The sequence below is a fragment of the Etheostoma spectabile genome, chromosome 3 (assembly GCF_008692095.1).
Source record: "Etheostoma spectabile isolate EspeVRDwgs_2016 chromosome 3, UIUC_Espe_1.0, whole genome shotgun sequence".
Lineage (NCBI taxonomy): Eukaryota > Metazoa > Chordata > Actinopteri > Perciformes > Percidae > Etheostoma > Etheostoma spectabile.
The window spans coordinates 33,293,091-33,314,744 of record NC_045735.1 but is presented as its reverse complement, the minus strand read 5'-3'; the positions used below and the strand labels follow the sequence as shown (position 1 = coordinate 33,314,744).

Below are 21,654 nucleotides of genomic sequence, written 5' to 3'. Positions count from 1 at the left end.
TTTTCTGTTCTAAGTTGAGACATGTGGCTAGGGTACTATTTTAGTATATAGCAGTTGTAATATGCTTACAGTAGAGATTTTTATTAATTTTTCAGATGATTTACTTGGACGGAAATAGAAATTCTGTGTTCTAACCTCTGTAGCTCTGTGTCAGTAAGGCCTAGTGTCACAATGCCACTAGCTTCACAATGAACTCAGGGTCATCCCAGAGGGCCAAAGCATGTGGAAACTGCAGCATGTTTTAGGGGGTAAAAATTTAGGCGAGAAAATCATATATTTTCAAGTGTATTATAAGAGGTATTTTAGTTTTGAAACCAGTACTTTTACTTGAGTAAAAAGCTTGAGGTGATACTTCTTAAAACCTAGTATCTATACTTCTACCTGAGTATTGAATGTGAATACTTTTGACGCCTCTGCCGATATGCAAAAAAGCGTATTAGGGAATCTGGCTACTTTTAGCAACTTTTGGAGCTATTGCTTGCTACTTCCATTGGAAAAGAGTTGGTTTGGAAAAGCAGGGCTCCGAGAAGCAGGGCGTCGAGAATTGGGCGAGCCCTCTCAAAAGCTCACAAAACTTTTAAAGTGACCGTTGTCGATCTGAAATGAAGAGAGTTTCTCACATAAAATGTTTTCAGAAACACATTTCATTGGTCTTTTTTGTAAAATACGTTCATATTCCAAACAAGTGGTCAGCTTTGAAATCCGGGAGCAGACAGCTCTACGTGAAGAGGGTGTAGCCTGTTTTCTTGGCTTGTCAGAGGCAAGCCCCAAGAACAGCGCCAGGCTTTGAAGCAACCATGGGCCAAAGGTAGAATTGCAATGTCTAGCAACCTTCTGGCCCAAAAAGACTTTTCTCATAGACTTTACATAGCCAAACCCACTACTATATTTCACTTTTTTTGTGGGACATCAACTTACCAGTTCAAACACTCAAATAGTCCTCATTTAAACCATAGTTTATGTAATATTATGTAACATGCACTAACAGGCAAATCCATAGTTATTCAAAGCAATAGCACATAGTATCTGCCACCCCCATGAGGAATTCTAAGTAATGACACATGATAAAAGCCTTTCATGACCGCTCACTGCGCAGAACAGGAAACGCTGATGAATGAAACTGCCAATTAGATTTAATTGTTAATCGAAGGTGCCAGAATGCTGTTCCCGATTGTTCCCACCCACTTTATCCCTTGGTTACAGTGTTATTGTTATTGTAAAAACTCAGTCTATTTTATTTCATTTGAAAGTTTAGTTTTATTGAAATGTTATATCACTATATGAGCACAAAGTAAAGCATATCATTTTAGGTATTTTAAGCAAAGTTTCCTAGAGCAGAGTATGATTTTCATTCTGTGGTGGAATGAGCTTTTCCGACCCATCTTTCTTTTTATACCATCCGCCCCCCTATACTTCAAGACAAACTGAAAAGGATGGGAGTGGACCCCTATCTGGTAGACTGGATCAAGGATTACCTCACTGACAGGCCACATGTCTGGCACTGTGGTCAGCAGCACTGGAGCCCCCCCAGGGCACAGTGCTGGCCCCTCTTCTCTTCACCTTGTATACCTCAGACTTCTGTCCCAACTCAGAGCTGTGTCACATGCAGAAGAACGCCGATGGCACAGCCATTGTTGGATGTATCAGGGGGGACAGGGAGAAGGATTATGGTCTGGTGGGGGACTGTGGGGCGGCTATGGCTCAGTGGTGGAGTGGTTGCCTGCCAATCAGAAGGTTGATGGTTCGATCCCCACCCCTGCAGTCATTGTCGAAGTGTCCTTGGGCAAGACACTGAACCCCAAGTTGCCCCCGGTGCTGCGAATCGGAGTGTGAATGTTTATCTGATGAGCAGGTGGCACCTTGTACGGCAGCCCTGGCCACAGTGTATGAATGTGTGTGAATGGTGAATGTTTCCTGTAGATGTAAAAGCGCTTTGAGCAGTTGTTAAGACTGGGAAAGTGCTATATAAATACAGCACATTTACTTTCTCTTTGATGTCGCACTAACCTCCTAGAGCTCAACACCTCTAAGACGAAGGAGCTAGTCATTGACTTTGTGAGGTCTAGACCAACACCGCGACCAGTCCTGCTAGAGGGAGTTGAGGTGGAGGCAGGTAAATCATACAAATACCTCTGGATATGGCTGGATAATAAACTGGACTAGACAACACACACCAGCCATCTGTACCGAAAGACACAAAGCAGGTTGTACTTCCTGAGGAGATTGTGGTCTTTCAACATCTGCAGCAAACCGCTGTGGATGTTTTACCAGTCTGTGGCCACCAGCAGTGATGGAAAAAGTACTCACCTACTGTACTCAAGTAGAAGTACAGATACTTGTGTTAAAAAATACTTTGGTAAAAGTAAAAGTACTGATTTAACCTCTTTACTCAAGTAAAAGTAACAAAGTAAACGCTTGGAAATTTACTTAAAGTATAAAAGTAAAAGTAGCCTTGCAAATGAAAAAGCTACCAGGACCACACGTGTTACTAGAGAGCATTGCCAGACATTGTAGTGAGCGGTCATGGAAGGCTTTTATCATGTGGACGCGCCAACAGTTTTGTTGTCATTACTTAGAATTCCTCATGGGGGTGGCAGAAATGAGTTTTTTAGAGTGCAAGCTAAGAAACTTCAGTGAAAAAGGCTCTTCATATGCCATTGGCTACATTTTAAATGGATGTCTGCCAATAGGCCTAGAACATCACATATATGATTATTTTATTACTCAGAGACTCGGACTCCAAAATAATAAGATTCTGACTGAGCAGCAAGATATGAATTCAGTTGTGGTTCTGTGAGAATTCACAGATCTAATTCCTTTTTTTTTAATCTTCCCCTTAACATTTAAAGGAGTCTACATGTTTGTGTGTGGGCTCAGATATGGCTTCTGGAAAGAAAATAAAGGATAAAATATGACTGACTAAACTGACATTAATTAAGAAGTTCCCAAGCACATTGGCCAGGAGTCATTCTTGATGCATAGTCTACTATCTCAAACAACTCTCTCAGATAAAGACAAGGATGATTGGGAATCTGTCGAGTTGTCTTGTAGTGGTGCATTAAGTGCAACGTACAGTAGCCTATTGTATTGGCAATTAGATTGAATTCGGAATTGATGACTCAAACAATAATAATGTTAACTCAAGTGAAATGATTTGAAACTTGTTAGTGAGAACTAGATCAGGACTGGATTTAAAGCTGATTCTGGTTTCCAACCTCGCCCCAGGTCTGTCTGTTAAAACACAGACAAAGACAACTCTCTTTTGATGCTTTATTAAATCAAGCAACAGTACAAACACGAGCGTGGGTGTGTGTGTTTGTGTGTGTGTGTGTGTGTGTGTGGTTCTGCCAATAAATAACATTGCAACGGCTACCATGCACAATGCATATAGGAATCATATATGCTAGCAAATAATAACAATAAAACCACTATTAATTCCATTATCTTAATGCAGTGTAACTGTAGCATGTATATAGTGCACCTAAAACTTTAAATTTGCCAGAACTACAGACCAAAACAACCACAGGCTTAAATGAACTGACAACATAAGTTCTACGACTTACAGTTCTCACACACGTTGTGTGTGTGTGTGTGTGTGTAAGGACTCACACACACACACACACACACAATCTCAACTGATTATCCACCAGACAGCTAGTCGCTTTTTTTACAGAGCCCCCCTGGGGTCAGCAGAGAGAGAAAAAAACTAAACCGTGCGCACAGATTTATGATCTTAATAAACATGAGCAAAGTAGGAAAGATATTCACAGATTAAAACTTCTGGGATCAATTACTCTATAGCGAAATGACATTAAATCACAAATGATGCATCTATCCTAACGTAGTAAGGTTAACAATGAACGACAAACACATTTTTATCAAAACGAGCCGTCCTCCAACCTGGAGAAATAAGACTGGTCTCTAGCAGCAGCAGGCGGTGCTTAGAAGTGTATAAACTACAACACCGACACAAAAATATCTATTAATTTAATGACTAAATAAGGTAGTGTCTCCAAACTTATGTTTTAACAGAAAATGCTGTAGTATAACTAGGAGGAGACAAGTAATAATTAAGGTAAGAATATACTATATGTGGAATATCTTTCCTATTTTGCTCACGTTTATGAATCTTTGAGCACGGATTGTTATGAATCATTTTCCTAGCTGACCCCAAGGCTGCTCCTTCCCAAGTGTCGGACCAGCAGACTCAAGGACTCCCTTGTCCCTCATGCCATCCTACTCATGCAACTCCTCACTCGCGGGGAGGAGGAAATAGGGTAAAGAGGACAGAACAGAACAGGGAGGAAGGGAAGGAGTGGTTGCCACTCTTTCATTGTGCAATTACTTAATTAATAATCTACATACATACATACTTGGACACAAACTTCTCTTAACTATTTTATTTATGCTAAAGGTCTTTTTATAGCTAAAAGTTTATTGCTATTGTTATTTTTATACAGTTTTTCTATACTGTATTTTTATACCTCCTTATTCTCTATTTAAATGTCTTAAAAGCTGCTGGAAATTCAATTTCCCTGCGTGAGTCATCCCAAAAGGATCAATAAACAGAAGTCTAATGCTGAATCTCATTTCTCTATCTTACCCCGACCCCTTGCCCCTTACCCTAGGTTTTGCGTGTTCACCCGAGAGTAAGTGCTGTCCCAATACTCTTATTGACCTAGTGCTAGGTAGACGAAGGAATATTTGGCTCTTGGAACCGAGTGAGGACGCAAGCTTACTTGAAAGCAAGGGTTTATTGCGCAACAAGCAACGATGGCTGCCTGATTGACCAGAGAAACCCATGAATATCAGTATTTTTGGTAATTTTTAAAGCAGCGATTGACTTAAAAATGACGACAGTCTTGTTTTATGCTCTATACAGTCCTCACATATATACTACCCTGGGCAACCATGTTTTTAATTGGAACCTTTTTCAAATCGCTAGCTTTCTATTCTAATGCTAATTGCTAACTGCTAACGTTACAGTACATTGAGGATTTGCATAACAGTCCCACATTTCTCTGGATTGAATGGACTGCATACATGTCTACAGTTTTAACCATTACCAGATAATTTTGTTTGATATCAGTGCACAACACTACTTACTTTGGAGACATCGCTACATGCTTTACATGTACCGTCCTGTATCACACAGGAGGACACAGCAGCTGATCCACTTTCGGGCTGAAAACGAGCAGAAGTTTCTTAAATCGTGTTTTCATGTTGTATCCATTCCTTATTGTATTGGTACTGTATTATTGAAATCATATGTAATTAATTCTTGTTCATACACTTGTATATTGTTGTTGGTTATGATACAGGACATTGATGTGAGTGAAGGGTTACTGGCCAACAGCCATCACACTGGTCTGGAATATCAGAATAGCTGTAGTGAAATTGTTTGTTTGTGTTCTTGTGTGTCTTTTTTTAGTTTTACACATTTGAGTGCCTTTTTATGTGTGTGACATGTAAGTTATGGTTCTAATAGTTGATAATGGGTCTGTATTATATTTTATGTAATGTTTTTGCTTGTTATGTTTAATTTATTGGACAATAAAGACAGATTTTTGTTTACAAAATGTTTTTCTGAACATCAATGACATTCAAAACGGTGATAACTGAGGGGTAAGACAGAGAAATGAGATTCAGCCTTAGTCTAAAAGTTCAAGAGCCCCCTGTTGCTTAGTTACCAATGCACATGCTCAAATGTTTTTGAACTCTTGTAGCTCCTCTGGCTCAACTGTGGTATCAGGTTAAAACTTGTTTCTACATTGTCATTACTAGGACATAACAACGGCAAATCGTTTTTTTGTAGAAAAAAACCATTTTGGAATATTGGATTGTATGAGTTTGACAATCGACTAGAGAGAACTTCGCCGGAAAATAGAAAACAAACAGAGGTATGGATAAACACACATTTTATGCCTTTCTGTCACATCTACTGCAGTCAGTATCGCTGTGTTCCCTTGGAAGGAATCTCTTCACATGGGTAGGTACTTCATAATGTTATTATTGACATTATAAACATGTTTTGAGGCAAAATCACGTTACAACTTGCCCTGTTTAAGCCTGTTGGGTGCTAACTCTAGCAGGAGGATAACACGGTGTAGACAGCACCGGTTGTTTTTGTTTTTCTCTCTACTGACAAAACTCCAAATTTCCAAACAACAGAGCTATGTGTTGAAATCAACCAGAATTGTCCTTTAATAGCAAGAATACTTTCTTTTATCTTCTGTAGGGGAAAGTCTCGCCTAAGTAGAACTTTTAAGTTAAGTTATTATTTTATGTAATTTGCACTTTCAAGAGATGCTATATTTTCAGTTTTAAAGCTGATAGTCTTATTTTGTTTTCAAATTACAGATGGAGTCTGGAGATGATGTGGGGTACTTATTATATTGTTTACATCTTACTTTACATACTTCAGGCTATTACAGTTACCTCAGGCCTGAGACATCAATTCTTATTCAGGTAATAAAATATAGGTGATAAAATGCTTTGTAAAAACATCAAAAGCTGTGTCATACTTTATCCAAATACCACCCAAAGCTTTTCAGTTTATAGATCAGTCTGCCAAGGTTGCCCTTGTTCTCCATTTCCATTTCTCATTGTTGTTAAATTGCTCTTAATACATATTTTACACTGTAATAATTTACAAGGTTTAAGGATTTTTGAAAGAGAGATCAAAATTCCTCATTCCTAGGTGATGACACAGTTTTTTTTTTAAAGAATAAATAACAAATTGAAAACTCAATCAAAAAGACACATTCCTTCTATCTGGCATCAGGTTTAAGACTTAATATTTCGAACTGCGAAATTCTATGTCTGTATAACAGTGATGAAACTCTTATGTGTGATTGGAATCCATATCTCTAAAAAAGTTAAAGGAATGACGAGAAAAAATTTGTAAGCCCAAAATACAAAAAAAACAAAAAATATATTCAATATGTGGCTTCAGAAAGATCTGTTCATGTTAGGTAGAGTTCTTCTGAGTAAAGCGGACGATATCTCTAGATTTATTTACCTTACCCAATCTTTGTTTATCCATCAATCCCTCTGTAAGAAAATGAATAATATGTAAATTAATTTTATTTGGAGAACTAAATGCCATCATTTAAAAAGGAGATTCTAGCCTTGCAGCCCCAAGAAGTACAGGTGGCATGGAAATGTTAGACTTCATGGATGTGAACAAGACCTTTAGAATTAAATGGATAAAAGACTGTTTAAAAGCTCCAGATTCCCTTTGTTACTTCATTCCACAGGCCATTTTTAGAGAAATTGGAGGCCTTCAATTTGTATTACTATGCATGATGAAATTAAATTGTCGCAAATTTTCATCAGCAGGCGGTTAACGCTGCAAAATTATGCTTTATTCATATTTTTTCTCCACATAGAACTATTATATGGAACAATGAATTCACAACCAGAAAGATCTACAACACTGAGTTAATAGGAATACCATTGTTCTTGCAGACTTACAAAATGATGAAACTTCTTAGTTATGAGGAATTTCTTAGATCTGTAATCTTTCCTGGCACCCACAAAGAACATAAAATGGTAAAAAATGCTAAACCTAGTGGAATTATTTAACTAATAAAATGTCACTCTGAAAGACGAGACTTGCTAGAATTGGATCCAACCTTCTTTGATAATGGAATAAATATTAAAAGTTATAATAAACCAGTACCAATAAACATATAAGGAATTATTTCTACAGCAATAGGAAAATCACTCAACGGGGGAAATTTGTTAGAACTCTTTTTATTCTAACATTAAGTGGGAATCAACATGGCTTCTACTGTACACATGTGTGATACCCAATAAACTGAAAGAATTACATTTTAAAATACTGCACAATATTCATCCCACTAACAAATTTGTTTAAATATTGGCTTTGGACAATAAATGTGAATCTTGTAAAATTGAAGAAGAAACTATTATACATTTATTTTGAGAATGTCAGTATTCTGTGGAGTTCTGGAATAATTGAAAACTATATCAATATTCAAAAGAATTACGTTTTGGAATCAACAGATGATTTTCTTAGTTATGATTACAAAACAAAACAATACATAGGATTGTAAACCTATTAATCTACAAGGAAAAATTGTATATTCATAAAGCGAAATTTTCTAAATCTCGCCAGCTTTTACTCACTTCAGAATTGAATTTTTGAATTTATTTGAATCTATCCAAATTATTAATAATAAGAAAGGTATTTATATAGCTGATGTACTGCAATATTTTTTCAAGGAAATGTGGTTATACAGTCCTTTTTATTTTTTCTTTGTATTGTATTTTCTGTATTTTGTATTGTTTTATTTCTTTTTACCTTTTTTTTCTATTTGTGTATTAAAGTGCCTTCCTTTTTGAATTTATTTTTTTTATTATTAAGTGAAATTGTAAGGTTCTTTGGATTGGAATGAACATCTTTTTGATAGTAAGTACGATGCCGAATTGTTCAAACACTGTATTTGTAAATGTTTGCAAAAAAACAAAATAGAGATGATGGTCTTATTTTGAAAAGTGCAACCGGAAGTACTGCTTTTCTCTTCTCAGCGGACCACAGTCAGTTTGACAGTGGTACTTGAAACGGCTGTGTCAGGCTGCATTCTCTCAAACGGTGTACGACTCAGTGAACAGCGTACTATTTGTAGCATGGCATCTGAAGAGCTGGCTAGGAAGCTGCAGTCGCGGCTGACCACTTCGCAGGAGGCTGAGCCGAGGCCGGAGCCCCAACAGAGCCCGGTCCGACCCAAACCGCAGGAGGCCGATGCAGCCTGCGGAGACTCGTCCTCCGAGCTGTCCGCCAAGCTGACCCGCAGACAGGACATCAACGAGGGGAACGCTGCTCCTCGACTGACCCGCGTCTTCAATCCCTACACGGAGTTCAAGGAGTTCTCCCGCAAGCAGATTAAGGATATGGAGACGATGTTCAAACAGTAAGGCGGAATGCTAAGGTTTTCTTTGTTTGTCCAGTTAGCTACATAAACGGTGCGACATGTTTACTTCTAACCCGCGTAGCCTACCGTCAGTGGGGATTGGGCTGAATGAGCATGATGAGATTAAGATGCTGCTGACGTGCAGCCTGCCGGTGAACGCATAAACTGACACTCTGCTCACGATTCAAAGTGAGTCATCCACTGCTCACTGCGGGCCCTGTGCAATATTAACGTTAGCTGGCGTTTTGTCCTTGCTAGTAACGTTATTGACCGTGTTGTGTCGTGTGTAATCAAGGTATTTATTTTTAACACGAAATCAAATAACGGTAGCCTAAACAAACAATTTCAATTAAATGTAATCCTTCAATTCATTTTAATTCAGCCTATTAAAACAGTAATAATTAAAGCTGAAATTAGCGATGCACAGGCCTTCAATGTTAAAGTACTGCGTCTGCACGTAGTCAAAAACTGCCCAAAGTACATTAAATATGGCTGACTTTCTGTTGTGTTTAGGTGATGGCTCTAAGATGCTTTTTGTAAGAATGTCATTTATTTTAGTGAAGCAAACTGCAAGGGCTTTGAAATTGTGCAGGGGTGCTATAGAGGCCTATTGTTATACCCAAGACCCATAAACCATATATATTTTTACCTGGAATTCTTAATTTCACACTCCCTTAATTTCATTACATCAATGCAGCAGTTAAAAGCTATAATATATATATATATATATATATATATATATATATATATATATATATATATGTATATATGTGTATATATGTATATATATATGTATATATGTATGTATATATGTATATATGTGTGTATATATGTATGTATGTGTATATATGTATGTATGTGTATATATGTATGTATGTATATATATATGTATGTATGTATGTATGTATGTATGTATGTATGTATGTATATATATATATATATATATATATATATATATATATATATATATAGTGTATATGTGTGTGTGTGTGTAAAGAGTCAATGGCTACAATTCCAGCAAACTTCACTGAGAACAATGAGCAAAATAGCAATTTGAACCGAATAGTCCCTGGTCCAGCTCATCTAAAAAAATCAACACAGAATCTGTTAGCGTGTTGTTCATTACCGGGCCTGCTTGTAGCCATTAGGTTATCAACAATATTATCGTCACTTCACATAGACTGTTAGTATTAATGGACAAAATTAATATTGTCTGGTTCGGTGAAGTACTGCAAATCCTGAAGTACTTTAAACCTGCATTCTATCAGAATTCCAGCAGGGGGCGACACGGACAGTTGCAAAATGAGGTCGGTTTCTTTAGAAGTCTATGAGAAAGTGTCCCACTTCTCACTTGATTTATTACCTCAGTAAACATTTTCATAATTAGTTGGTATGGTTTCAATTTCTAGTTTTAACTCGTCTGCAATACAGAATGATGTTCATTTTTTGAATTTTAAAATTGACCATAAAGCAGGGAGTGTTTTAAGGCATAGCTGTGATGTGATTGACAGTTTGCGGCCTGCCATATACAATATGTAATATGGCAAATATGGGACAAAGATGTTTTTAAAACCTAGCAAAGGTAACTCTTACCTCTAATTATGTAGGCTAGCTTTCAGCAGCAGTTGCAACCAGATTGCGTGTGTTACGTAGAGTGTAACCCTGGATTTCCACCAACTGCGGAACGGCTGCGGATCGGCTCCGCTGCGTGTTGGATCCGTGCACCGCCGTCCTTCAAGATCCAACAGATCCAGATTTGTTGCGAAATGGCTGCAGCCATGACTGACAGCTGAAGTCACAAGGACCCATGAGATCTCGCAAATTTACGTACATTCGCACAATATAACAGGATGTAGTTTCTATAAACAGAACCACAAAACCTCTGACCTGTTGACTTCAGGCCTGTCTCCGTCCATTATGACTTTTTCAAGGTGTAGTGCAGGGAACTATGATCTGCCATGAGCACGGTCTATTTTATCTTGCAAATTAACCAAATGTTTTATTTTGTTTCTCTGCTGGACTTCCTGTCCTGCACAATCTGCTCTGTGCTGAGTTGCTGCCAAACTCTATGGCATCCTGCAAAAACAGAATCTCTGCGTAGGGCTGGGCAATATGTCTATTTTTATATCAATATCGTCACATGTGACTAGATATTGTCTTAGATTTTGAATATTGTAATATCATAATATGACACAAGTGTTGTCTTATCCTGGTTTTAAAGGCTGCATTACAGTAAAGTAATGTCATTTTCTGAACCTACCAGACTGTTCTAGCTGTTCGGTCATTTGCCTTTTCCCACTTCTCATTACTGATGATTATTTATCACAAAACTCATTGTGTAAAAACTTTGGGACAGCAATAATTGTCAACACTGTTCTTTGCAATATTGATATTGAAGTATTTGGTCAAAATACTGTTAAATAAAATATTATTATACTATTATGAATTTCTCCATATCTCCCAACCCTAGCTCTGCGTATCTGCTCCGGTCAGCTGCGGATCACAGGAGCTGGGACGGAGTTGGAGCGCAGCTGTTACGCAGTCAGTGAAAATACACACTTATGGCTATAACGTCACAGTCAGCAACCACCCACCAGTCAATGGGTCCTTCCTCACTCCTCATCTAAAATTGTCACATCTGCAACAAAGATGGCTGCGCCCCTAACAGCAAACTCAACGACTCATAGGAGATCTCCACAAACTAATGGGTGACCTCAGACGTGCTCTGTCCGTTAATATTAACAGTTTATGTCACTTGAACTGTACAGCTAAGGCTAACATTAACCAGAGACAGTTTCCTCAGTGATGTTGATTGTTTTGGATTCACTGTTTTCAGTCTGGCACGTTTTTGGTATAGAGCCTTTTTTATTTATTTATTTGGAAAACTAAATTATAGCTAAAAACATAAGGAACACAACTTTTTTTTAAATGACAAATCTTTATCAAAATAATAGGTTTTATAATTAGTGCAAACAACAACGGCAGATTTGCTATTTTTTAAATAAAAATGGCCACCAGCATAGGCTCAGCTAGCACAACAGTAGAGACTAAACAGGGTTTGATCCGCTTTTGGCCGTACAAATGACTGGAAATTCTAAACGTATCACGGAAAAGGCCCAAAGAGAGACACATATACTGTAAGAACTGTGCATATAAGAGGTTTGCAAGTTAACAGCTTATTTTTAAGTGCACAATTTGTACTGTTTGTTTTTGCTCTAGGGAGCCTATATCTCCGCCCAGAGGGAAGAGGAATGAATTCCTCCAAGAGTGGGTGGTCAGAGCTTGACCAAATTGGCCGTGCCTTCTGCAAAACTTGTCTGTCAAAGATCTTTGTTAGAGAGAGCTGCTGGATGCCAAATATCTTGCTGGCCTCTGTAACAATGTTGGTCATCTGTCCAAAATTGTTACAGAGACCAGCAAGATAAGGACCGATGACTTTTGTTTTTTTATTGAAAATGAATGAATGAAATCCAAACTCAATATAACATCTGCAGAATAAAACCATGAAAGTCTTATCCACATTAAAAGAGTTTAGTCTGCACAGGAAATACAATCTCTGCAGGCCCTTTTTGCAGATTTTGGATACTTAGAGGTCATGGGTCCAGTTTTTCCTTCTATTTTCATGTTCCTCTGCAAGACAAATACAGTTGCAGAGATACTGTGTTGCTGTCAGCAGATATTATGTAATGTTATTTTAATTATATCTTGAAACCCTGCATCCTCCACAACTGCATTTATTTCATTATAAACCCAGCCAATGTTTTAGTTCTGGACAGCATGGAGAGGCTTAATAAATGCTGCGTGGAGATGGAGCTGTTTGTTCCCACCCGACTCTCTCCTCCAGGTTCTGTCAACGTACACACTGGTGACATGTCTCCCTAAATGCCCCCTCATATTGGAAGTAATAATGCTAGCATTAGCCACACATAGTGATGGACGATATGGCCTAAAATCCATATTGCGATATACATTGCAGCCTCTTGCGATTAAGATATGTATCCCAATATATAAATTAGAATCATTTTGGAAGAGGTTCCATAGACCCTGAGGAAAGCCAAACTGCTAAATGTAGAGAAAGAAACGTAGTATGTTGTTTTAAGAACATTTATTGTGCAAAACTGTAATTCTAAAACATAATGTTGCAGATAAATAAAAAGTACTCAAGTTGCAGAGACTTTAATAAAGAAAAAGCTTAAATATATATATATTTTTTTAGTGCAAACCATTCTAAAAGGCACTACACTTAGTTTGAGTCATTTGTTCCTAAATGCCACCAAAGAAGCAGAGAACAAGAACATTTGGTGTCTTTTTAGTTAAGGAACAGACACTGTACTGAAAATACTTTTAATATTAGGCAAAAATGCACCAATACTTTAAATAAAAACATATTTCAAACAAAGTTTCTCACCTGCAGGCTAATGTAACTCATTTGGTTTTAAAAAAATCTTTCTCTTAATGAAATGAAAACTGATATTGCGAATTAGGGAAATACTTCCAGTATTGCGCACGGCTATTTTGAACAAAGAAAAAAGCCATAGCACAGATACTTAAAATGAAAACATAATAAAGTGCAAAATGAAAGCACAATCATTTTTTTAATAACAAAGATACTTCCAGTATAAGTAACAGTACTGCACATTGCTGCAGATCCTCTTTTCACCCTGTGTGTCTCTGTTTTAGCTACAGAGTGAGACATCTCACTTGTTTTAGCTACAGAGTGAGACATCTCACTTGTTTTAGCTACAGAGTGCGACGTCTCACTTGTTTTAGCTACAGAGTGCGACGTCTCATTTCTATACTATCTTTGTTGAGAGTTGCACATGTGCAGTAGCTAGGTAAGATCACGTCAGCTAGATAACTTTTTCTCCAACTTTGGTCAGTACAAGGCAGGATTAGCTGGGAGACTTCTTCTAGACAAGGGGTACTTGTAGAATACCTGCAGAACAGGGACAGGAAGTAGTTCTTTTGGAGATTATGGTGAACTAGTGTGTTTTGTAGCAGTGTGTTGCCATTGAGACGGAGCTAGCCTGCTAGCGCTAGCATGCGCTACGTTTAGCCACCTCTTCTCAGCTAGTGACGTAGAAAACCGTAAGATTTTGAACAGCTCACCCGGAGAAGGCAGAGGACATTCAGAAACCTGTATCTCACTCAAAACAGCATGGATAGTTTTTTCCCCAAATTTGTATGCGTGTGGAAGCACCAGAAACACAAAATACACCAAAATCCCCAATTATTTTTTTTCTTCATAACATGGGCACTTTAAAGTGTATCAGACTGAAGAAAATTAAGTCTTTAACACTCAACATTTCCCAGGTGGATGACACCCAGTCGCCCAATTTTAATATGTCCATTCTGGTCCATATATTAAAATAGTACAGTACACCTGCTAAAATATATTAAACCACACCAATGGACACATACATACGGCTGTATGTTTAGAGGGACAGTATGACGTCTGCAAACACGCAGGTACGCTCCATGGTACGGCTCGACTACAGGTCCGTTGCAGCGGTTTAAATCATCATTTCCCTTTCAGCCATGTTTACTCAAGATGACACGTTGCAGCTGCTTGCAGCTCGTGGTTCTATATAGAGCTCAACAGTCTCGCCCCTCCTCTGAGAGACCTTGGGTTCTGGAAGCAAATGTCCCATTAATTTCACCCATTGACGTCCGGAAAAATCCGTATAGAAAGAGTTTTAGACCATGCCTTAGTAATTTTTACGCAAATCTGTGAGGCTAAAATGGACCAAACTCTTTGTGTGTGTTTGTGTTGTTATTACTTCTTGGGGACCTTTTGCGTGCGTCAAGGAGGTTAATAAGAACTGTGTACGTTCTTCTTTGGTTTTATGTACTTTAAACTATATATAAATAACTATATATATCTCTATCAGTTCACAACAACAGTTCATGCAGCTAACTTTAGTTTGGTGGAGATAACCATCTGGAAGGGCATTGAAATTTTTAAGACCCTTTTTTTTTTTCATCCATTTCTGCTAAAGGAAATTTTTTCCTGCGAGCCATCCACTCCCGTTCCGCCATCTCATCCCCGCCACAGCACCTTTTAAAAAATAATACAGTGCATTGGAAATAACAAAAACAAGGTCCACATCCTGGAAGTAAATATGAGCTATGCATATCCTTTTCCAACTAAACAAGGAGTCAAAGGCTGCAGGACCCACCTACATCAGGGCCGTTTAACAAATTGCCCACTTATTTCCAGTCCTTTTAGTTAATATAGTAAAGAAATGTGAGCATGGATTTCTTTTCCTTTTGAAAAGCAAAAAAATTCCCACGGTATACTGCAACCCCTATACAAGAGTAGTGTAAGTTGGAGCGAGAATGGCAGGGTGCCTTAAGTAAGTGACGTCAGTGCCAATGTGGTCGTGCAAGGAGAGCCAGCGATAATGGAGAGTAGCGAATGAGTCTCTCTATCTCTCTATCACACGAGTCTCTGTGAGGTAGAGAGAGAGGAAAAAGAGATAGCAAAAGATGATGCATAGTGAGTTAAAAGTAAACAATAAAACAACAATCTGAAGCTAGAGCTCCTCAAGCCACGGTGGCTTTATCTGTTGTCAATACCGCCGGTAAAGTGAATGGCGTTACCCCTAAAACCATTGGCTTAAATCGTACAGCATAAGTTGCAGCCATAGACTGTATTAAAAGATAGCAGCACAGAGTTTCCATTTCAGCTCAATGTGAGAGTCTTTACTGAGTTTTGCTGTCTTTTAGGGCCACAGTGGTTTCTCTCATTTCTGTTGATCCATTCCAAAGACAGTTCAGGAAGCTCTTTTCTCAATAAAGTTAAATATACACTACCGTTCAAAAGTTTGGGGTCACCCAAACAATTTTGTGTTTTCCTGAAAAGTCACACTTATTCACCACCATACGTTGTGAAATGAATAGAAAATAGAGTCAAGACATTGACAAGGTTAGAAATAATGATTTGTATTTGAAATAAGATTTTTTTTACATCAAACTTTGCTTTCGTCAAAGAATCCTCCATTTGCAGCAATTACAGCATTGCAGACCTTTGGCATTCTAGCTGTTAATTTGTTGAGGTAATCTGGAGAAATTGCACCCCATGCTTCCAGAAGCAGCTCCCATAAGTTGGATTGGTTGGATGGGCACTTCTTGCGTACCATACGGTCAAGCTGCTCCCACAACAGCTCAATGGGGTTCAGATCTGGTGACTGCTGGCCACTCCATTACCGATAGAATACCAGCTGCCTGCTTCTGCTCTAAATAGTTCTTGCACAATTTGGAGGTGTGTTTAGGGTCATTGTCCTGTTGTAGGATGAAATTGGCTCCAATCAAGCGCTGTCCACTGGGTATGGCATGGCGTTGCAAAATGGAGTGATAGCCTTCCTTATTCAGAATCCCTTTTACCCTGTACAAATCTCGCACCTTACCAGCACCAAAGCCACCCCAGACCATCATATTACCTCCACCATGCTTAACAGATGGCGTCAGGCATTCTTCCAGCATCTTTTCATTTGTTCTGCGTCTCACAAACGTTCTTCTTTGTGATCCAAACACCTCAAACTTGGATTCATCTGTCCACAACACTTTTTTCCAGTCTTCCTCTGTCCAATGTCTGTGTTCTTTTGCCCATCTTAATCTTTTTCTTTTATTGGCCAGTCTCAGATATGGCTTTTTCTTTGCCACTCTGCCCTGAAGCCCAGAATCCCGCAGCCGCCTCTTCACTGTAGATGTTGACACTGGTGTTTTGCGGGTACTATTTAATGAAGATGCCAGTTGGGGACCTGTGAGGCGTCGGTTTCTCAAACTAGAGACTCTAATGTACTTATCTTCTTGCTCAGTTGTGCAACGCGGCCTCCCACTTCTTTTTCTACTCTGGTTAGAGCCTGTTTGTGCTGTCCTCTGAAGGGAGTAGTACACACCGTTGTAGGAAATCTTCAATTTCTTAGCAATGTCTCGCATGGAATAGCCTTCATTTCTAAGGACAAGAATAGACTGTCGAGTTTCAGATGAAAGTTCTCTTTTTCTGGCCATTTTGAGCGTTTAATTGACCCCACAAATGTGATGCTCCAGAAACTCAATCTGCTCAAAGGAAGGTCAGTTTTGTAGCTTCTGTAACAACCTAAACTGTTTTCAGATGTGTGAACATGATTGCACAAGGGTTTTCTAATCATCAATTAGCCTTCTGAGCCAATGAGCAAACACATTGTACCATTCGAACACTGGAGTGATAAATGCTGGAAATGGGCCTCTATACACCTATGTAGATATTGCACCAAAAACCAGACATTTGCAGCTAGAATAGTCATTTACCACATTAGCAATGTATAGAGTGTATTTCTTCAAAGTTAAGACTAGTTTAAAGTTATCTTCATTGAAAAGTACAGTACTTTTCCTTCAAAAATAAGGACATTTCAATGTGACCCCAAACTTTTGAACGGTTGTGTATATAAAATAGTTTGCTGACGATGCCGAGTGCAGCCCGTCTAGCAGCAGAGCAGAGAGTGAGACTCTGCAGTCCGCTAACTTGTTGCTTTCAATATAATATATAAGCCGCTCTGTTTTAGGCTGTTTTAAGTGTCTTTGCCTTTCCCCACGATACAAGACATTACACAGGTACTCTCAATTCAATTTCAATTCAATTTTATTTATAGTACTAATTCATAACAAGAGTTATCTCGAGACACTTTACAGATAGAGTAGGTCTAGACTGCACTCCAGAATTTACAAGGACCCAACAGTTCTAGTAGTCTCCTCCAGAGCAAGCAACAGTGCGACAGTGGGGAGGAAAAACTTCCTTTTAGGCAGAAACCTTGGACAGACCCAGGCTCTTGGTAGGCGGTGTCTGACGAGCCGGTTTGGGTTAGAATTAAGAATGGCAATAACGGTCACAAAAAAATAGTAGTCTCGCATAAAAACCTAATAGTCAACACGAACGGAATGTTATTTTGTGTCATGGAACATTGCGCTCCCCAACTCGTGAAAGGTTGGATTTGCTCCATCTGTTGATAATAAGTTTTGTTAAGAAAACCTTGAATCCATGTAAGACACAATGTCATCAGACCTAATCCATGTCATTAGAATCACTTGAATCCATGTCATTAGACATAACCTGCACACATGTGCAGGCCAATGTTTTTTTTTACGGTGATGACGGAGACCCGTGGTAGGCATCACGTAACCGCAGCATTGCGGTAATGCGGTAACCATCCCAGCCCTGTTTTCAGGGGTCAGTCTTGACCACTGAGGAGACAGGATGTATGGGCACTTGTACTGAACAGCCTTTCTGAGGGGATACAGGAGGTACTTCCTGGCCACGTTTGAAAGCATTGGCATTTCTGACACGTGTCTTCACCAAGCCAGTGGGCAGAAGAGACAAATACAGTTTCATCTCTGAGTCAAGTTTTTTGGGATTTATGACACTGATGGCACATCCTGAAGCTAGTCACCTATTCTTCCTTCAGTTGGGGATTTTCTGTAACAATCCAGACAGGCTCATCTATTTCTTTTTGGTGGTGTTGGTGAAGGTGCGCTGTGTACCTGATGCTGGAGGATCTTCGGTATCTGGAATCTCTGGATGTGATACAAGTGCCATTGCTTCATTACAGCTTACCTTGACTGTGCCATCCAGATGATCGGCAAAGATGGGATCCACATAGCTGGATATATTCACAACATTCTTCATTTCCTGCTGCATTCTTCCTGCAGCTGGATTAACAGGTCTTCTCTTATTACAGGGTTCACTTGTTTAGTGAGAGTGCAGTCTTCCTCTTGATCTTGAAGTATCTCACTGTTGATGTGCTCCAAGACTGGCTTCAGTGAGGAAAGTGTGGCTGGTTTCTCTGATGCCAGGACACTATGGAGAGGATGGAGGAGCTGGTTTACTTTCTCTAGGACTGTCTTTAGGCATGAGATGCCAGGTGCTTCTGTCTCCTGCTCCCACCCCCCAGACTGTCTGCTTCTTTTGAATTTAAAATTATGACCAAAAAAAGGAAAGAAAACGCAGGGGAAGGATCCAAAGGCTTTCCCCCACTTAGGCGCAAATTACATCATACGCTCATTGGATATTGGTCATCGTGGAACTATTAGCATGAAGCTTAGTGGTTTGCAGCAAAGGAGAGATCACGTTAACGGATATACCATCAATACTAACTTCATATTTATTTACCAACAAACACACCACCCTTTCTCTTTTTTCCCCCTTTCTCTCTCCAGCCTGGTACATTCGCTAATGTGTGGTGGCTGCTGCTGTGTGTGCTGGAACCATTATGCGGCATAGTGTCTGTCAAGACAACAAGCTTGTTCGGATGCTCAACACATTATACGTTCACGTATGATACATTCATTCCCTTAGATTGTTTTGGTTGTATTTCTTTAAACCAATCACATAGTCTTGGGGAGGAGAATGATGGCTGAAATAGGTAGCCCATGGCAGGCTTCATCCTAACAGTCTATATCCAGTAAGTCAGACAACCCTCAGTTGTTTTTTTTTTAAAGGTCTGGCCATGATGCCTGCCAAATTTTATCATCTACGACTAAGTTAAAGGTTGGAGCTTTGGCTTTAAAAGCTGTTAGGGATACTGTCGAGCCAACTTGAAAACAAGACCTACAAAACCTTTCACCTATTCTGATACGTGAGTTTTGTAAGTTTTCAAGCACCTTCAGCCCCTTAACCCGTTTGTGCCGGATGCTTCGCAACGACACATCTACCGCCGGTTACTGCGTTGCGCAACTCTGAACTTCCTGCTGGCTGCTGCATGGCGCAGCATTTTGTATTCATCGGTCTTTTCATGACGCGTGCAGCAGAGAACACTGTCATTGGTTCAAAATACACATGAGGCGGGTCTTGTTGGCTATTTAAAGCCATGTGACCACCAAAATGTACTGTAGTTTGCTGAAAATCATGTCAATCAACCAGACATGCATGTGCGTTTGTTTATGAAGTTTTGAGAGACGAGCAAGGAAAGGGCTCCAACAGAGGAAGTGGTAGATTATGATGAAGACATTCTCCCTCCCAAACTCCTCACTATCTTCCACCTCAATGTCAATCTTCCACCTCAATGTCACTGCCCTCGCTGTCAAAATCCTCCTGATTGCCTCGTAGTCGTTTTCTCGCTCGTCTCTCAAACATTCATAAACAAACGCACATGTATGTCTGGTTGATTGACGTGATTTTCAGCAAACTACGGTACATTTTGGTGGTCACATGGCCAACAAGATCTGCCTCATGTGTATTTGAACCAATGACAATGCGTTCTCTGCTGCACGCGTCATGAAAAGACTGACAAATACAAAATGCTGCGCCACGCAGCAGCCGGCAGGAGGTTCAGAGTTGCGCAACGCAGTTACCGGCGGTAGATGTGTCGTCGCGAAGCATCTGGCGCAAATGGGTTAAAAATGTGATTAATTTAAGAAAATTATAGTAATTCCTTCAGATACAATAGGGTCATTGCTCGGGCCCTTATAAAACAGGTCATGGTATTGTAGATTGCCGTAGTCCTGTAAGGAACTGTGTGGTAATGAGTGTTCTTGTGTGTGCATGACAGTAAACCCTACTCTGCTGAAGCCCAGACGGCAGAAGAGAAACACTGTGCTTTAAGCCTGCCTCTGGCATTCCTGTGCTCCCACAAAGAAGAGCCAAATTAGTCTATGGGTGCTTTGTGTTCCCAGGACTGGAATGTTGGCTGGAGAGGAAGCCCTCCCTCTGGTTGAATCAGTCCATGATGCAAATGAAGGGCTAATTGTGATCACTGTGGAAAGATAGTCACTACAAAAAGTCCCTTCATAAGCTTAAGGGATGTGATGCTGACATGTGTTTCTGCTGCCTGCCAAAGTTTCTTTTTGACAACACAGGCCATGGTGTGATGTTTGCACAGTGAGAAATAGTTGTTGTCATATTTGTTCAAACTGTCACTATATCCTGACAGTACTAAATGAGACAGATCATCTGTAAACATGTAATTCCTCTGCCTCCTCCTGGTGATGACATAAAGAAACTAACCAATCAGAGCCGAGGAGTCTGAAACACCGTGTCAAGCACTGCTCCTGAACTCTGATCAAACTGTCTGAGATTTCAGAAACATATTTTAGCAAACTGCTGTCAAATGAGAATTTTGTACCAGGTCGGTCGGCAGAGCTAGTTTTTAATCAATTGTTACCCACTTTACACTAAAAGATTAACTAAACAGCAGCTCAACACTAACCAATGGAGCTGCTTTACAGCAACAGACACATTGCACAGGTTCACTGGTCAGCTAAATGTAACGATGTTATTGTGTTTAAGCTCACATGTGGGGAAATAAAGACTTACACTCCCCTTCTACCAAGTGAAATCAAACAAACCATAAATAAAGTGTGAGAGAAATTGTGATGGCTCGATAGAGGCCAGCACCAACAGGAAAATCCCGCACATGTCGGTAAAATAGCTTTTCTCTATCTTCATAACAGTCAAAGCATGCGACCCACTGTGGGTCAAAAGAATGTGCTGTGACCTTGAGCTAACTGAGAGAAATCTCCGGCGACTGCAGCGCCCTGGTTATACTGGTGCTGGCCTCCGTAGATGGCATGTATTCCCCGAAACACCAGGGGGCGTGCAAACACAATAATCTGTGACTAGGTAAGAAGTAGTACAGAAGAAGAGTGCGGAGGTAAAGGAAAGCAAGCTGCCTGGCAACAGAAGTAAACATATCCATGATAAACACAGACGTTCCAACAAACATTACTATCATTCACTCTA

The 21,654-nt window shown here is 39.5% G+C and overlaps 1 protein-coding gene across 1 annotated transcript in view; it reads left to right on the top strand.

Annotated features, from left to right (window-relative positions):
- Window positions 1-359: 359 nt before the first annotated feature.
- efhd1 (EF-hand domain family, member D1) overlaps window positions 360-21,654 on the top strand; it is a 30,526-nt gene continuing 9,231 nt past the window's right edge. Inside the window, exons 1-2 of the mRNA XM_032506865.1 lie at window positions 360-365; window positions 8,579-8,939. Of these exons, the coding sequence (XP_032362756.1) occupies window position 365; window positions 8,579-8,939 (362 nt within the window). The 5' untranslated portion in view covers window positions 360-364. The remainder of the gene's footprint in view (window positions 366-8,578; window positions 8,940-21,654) is intronic.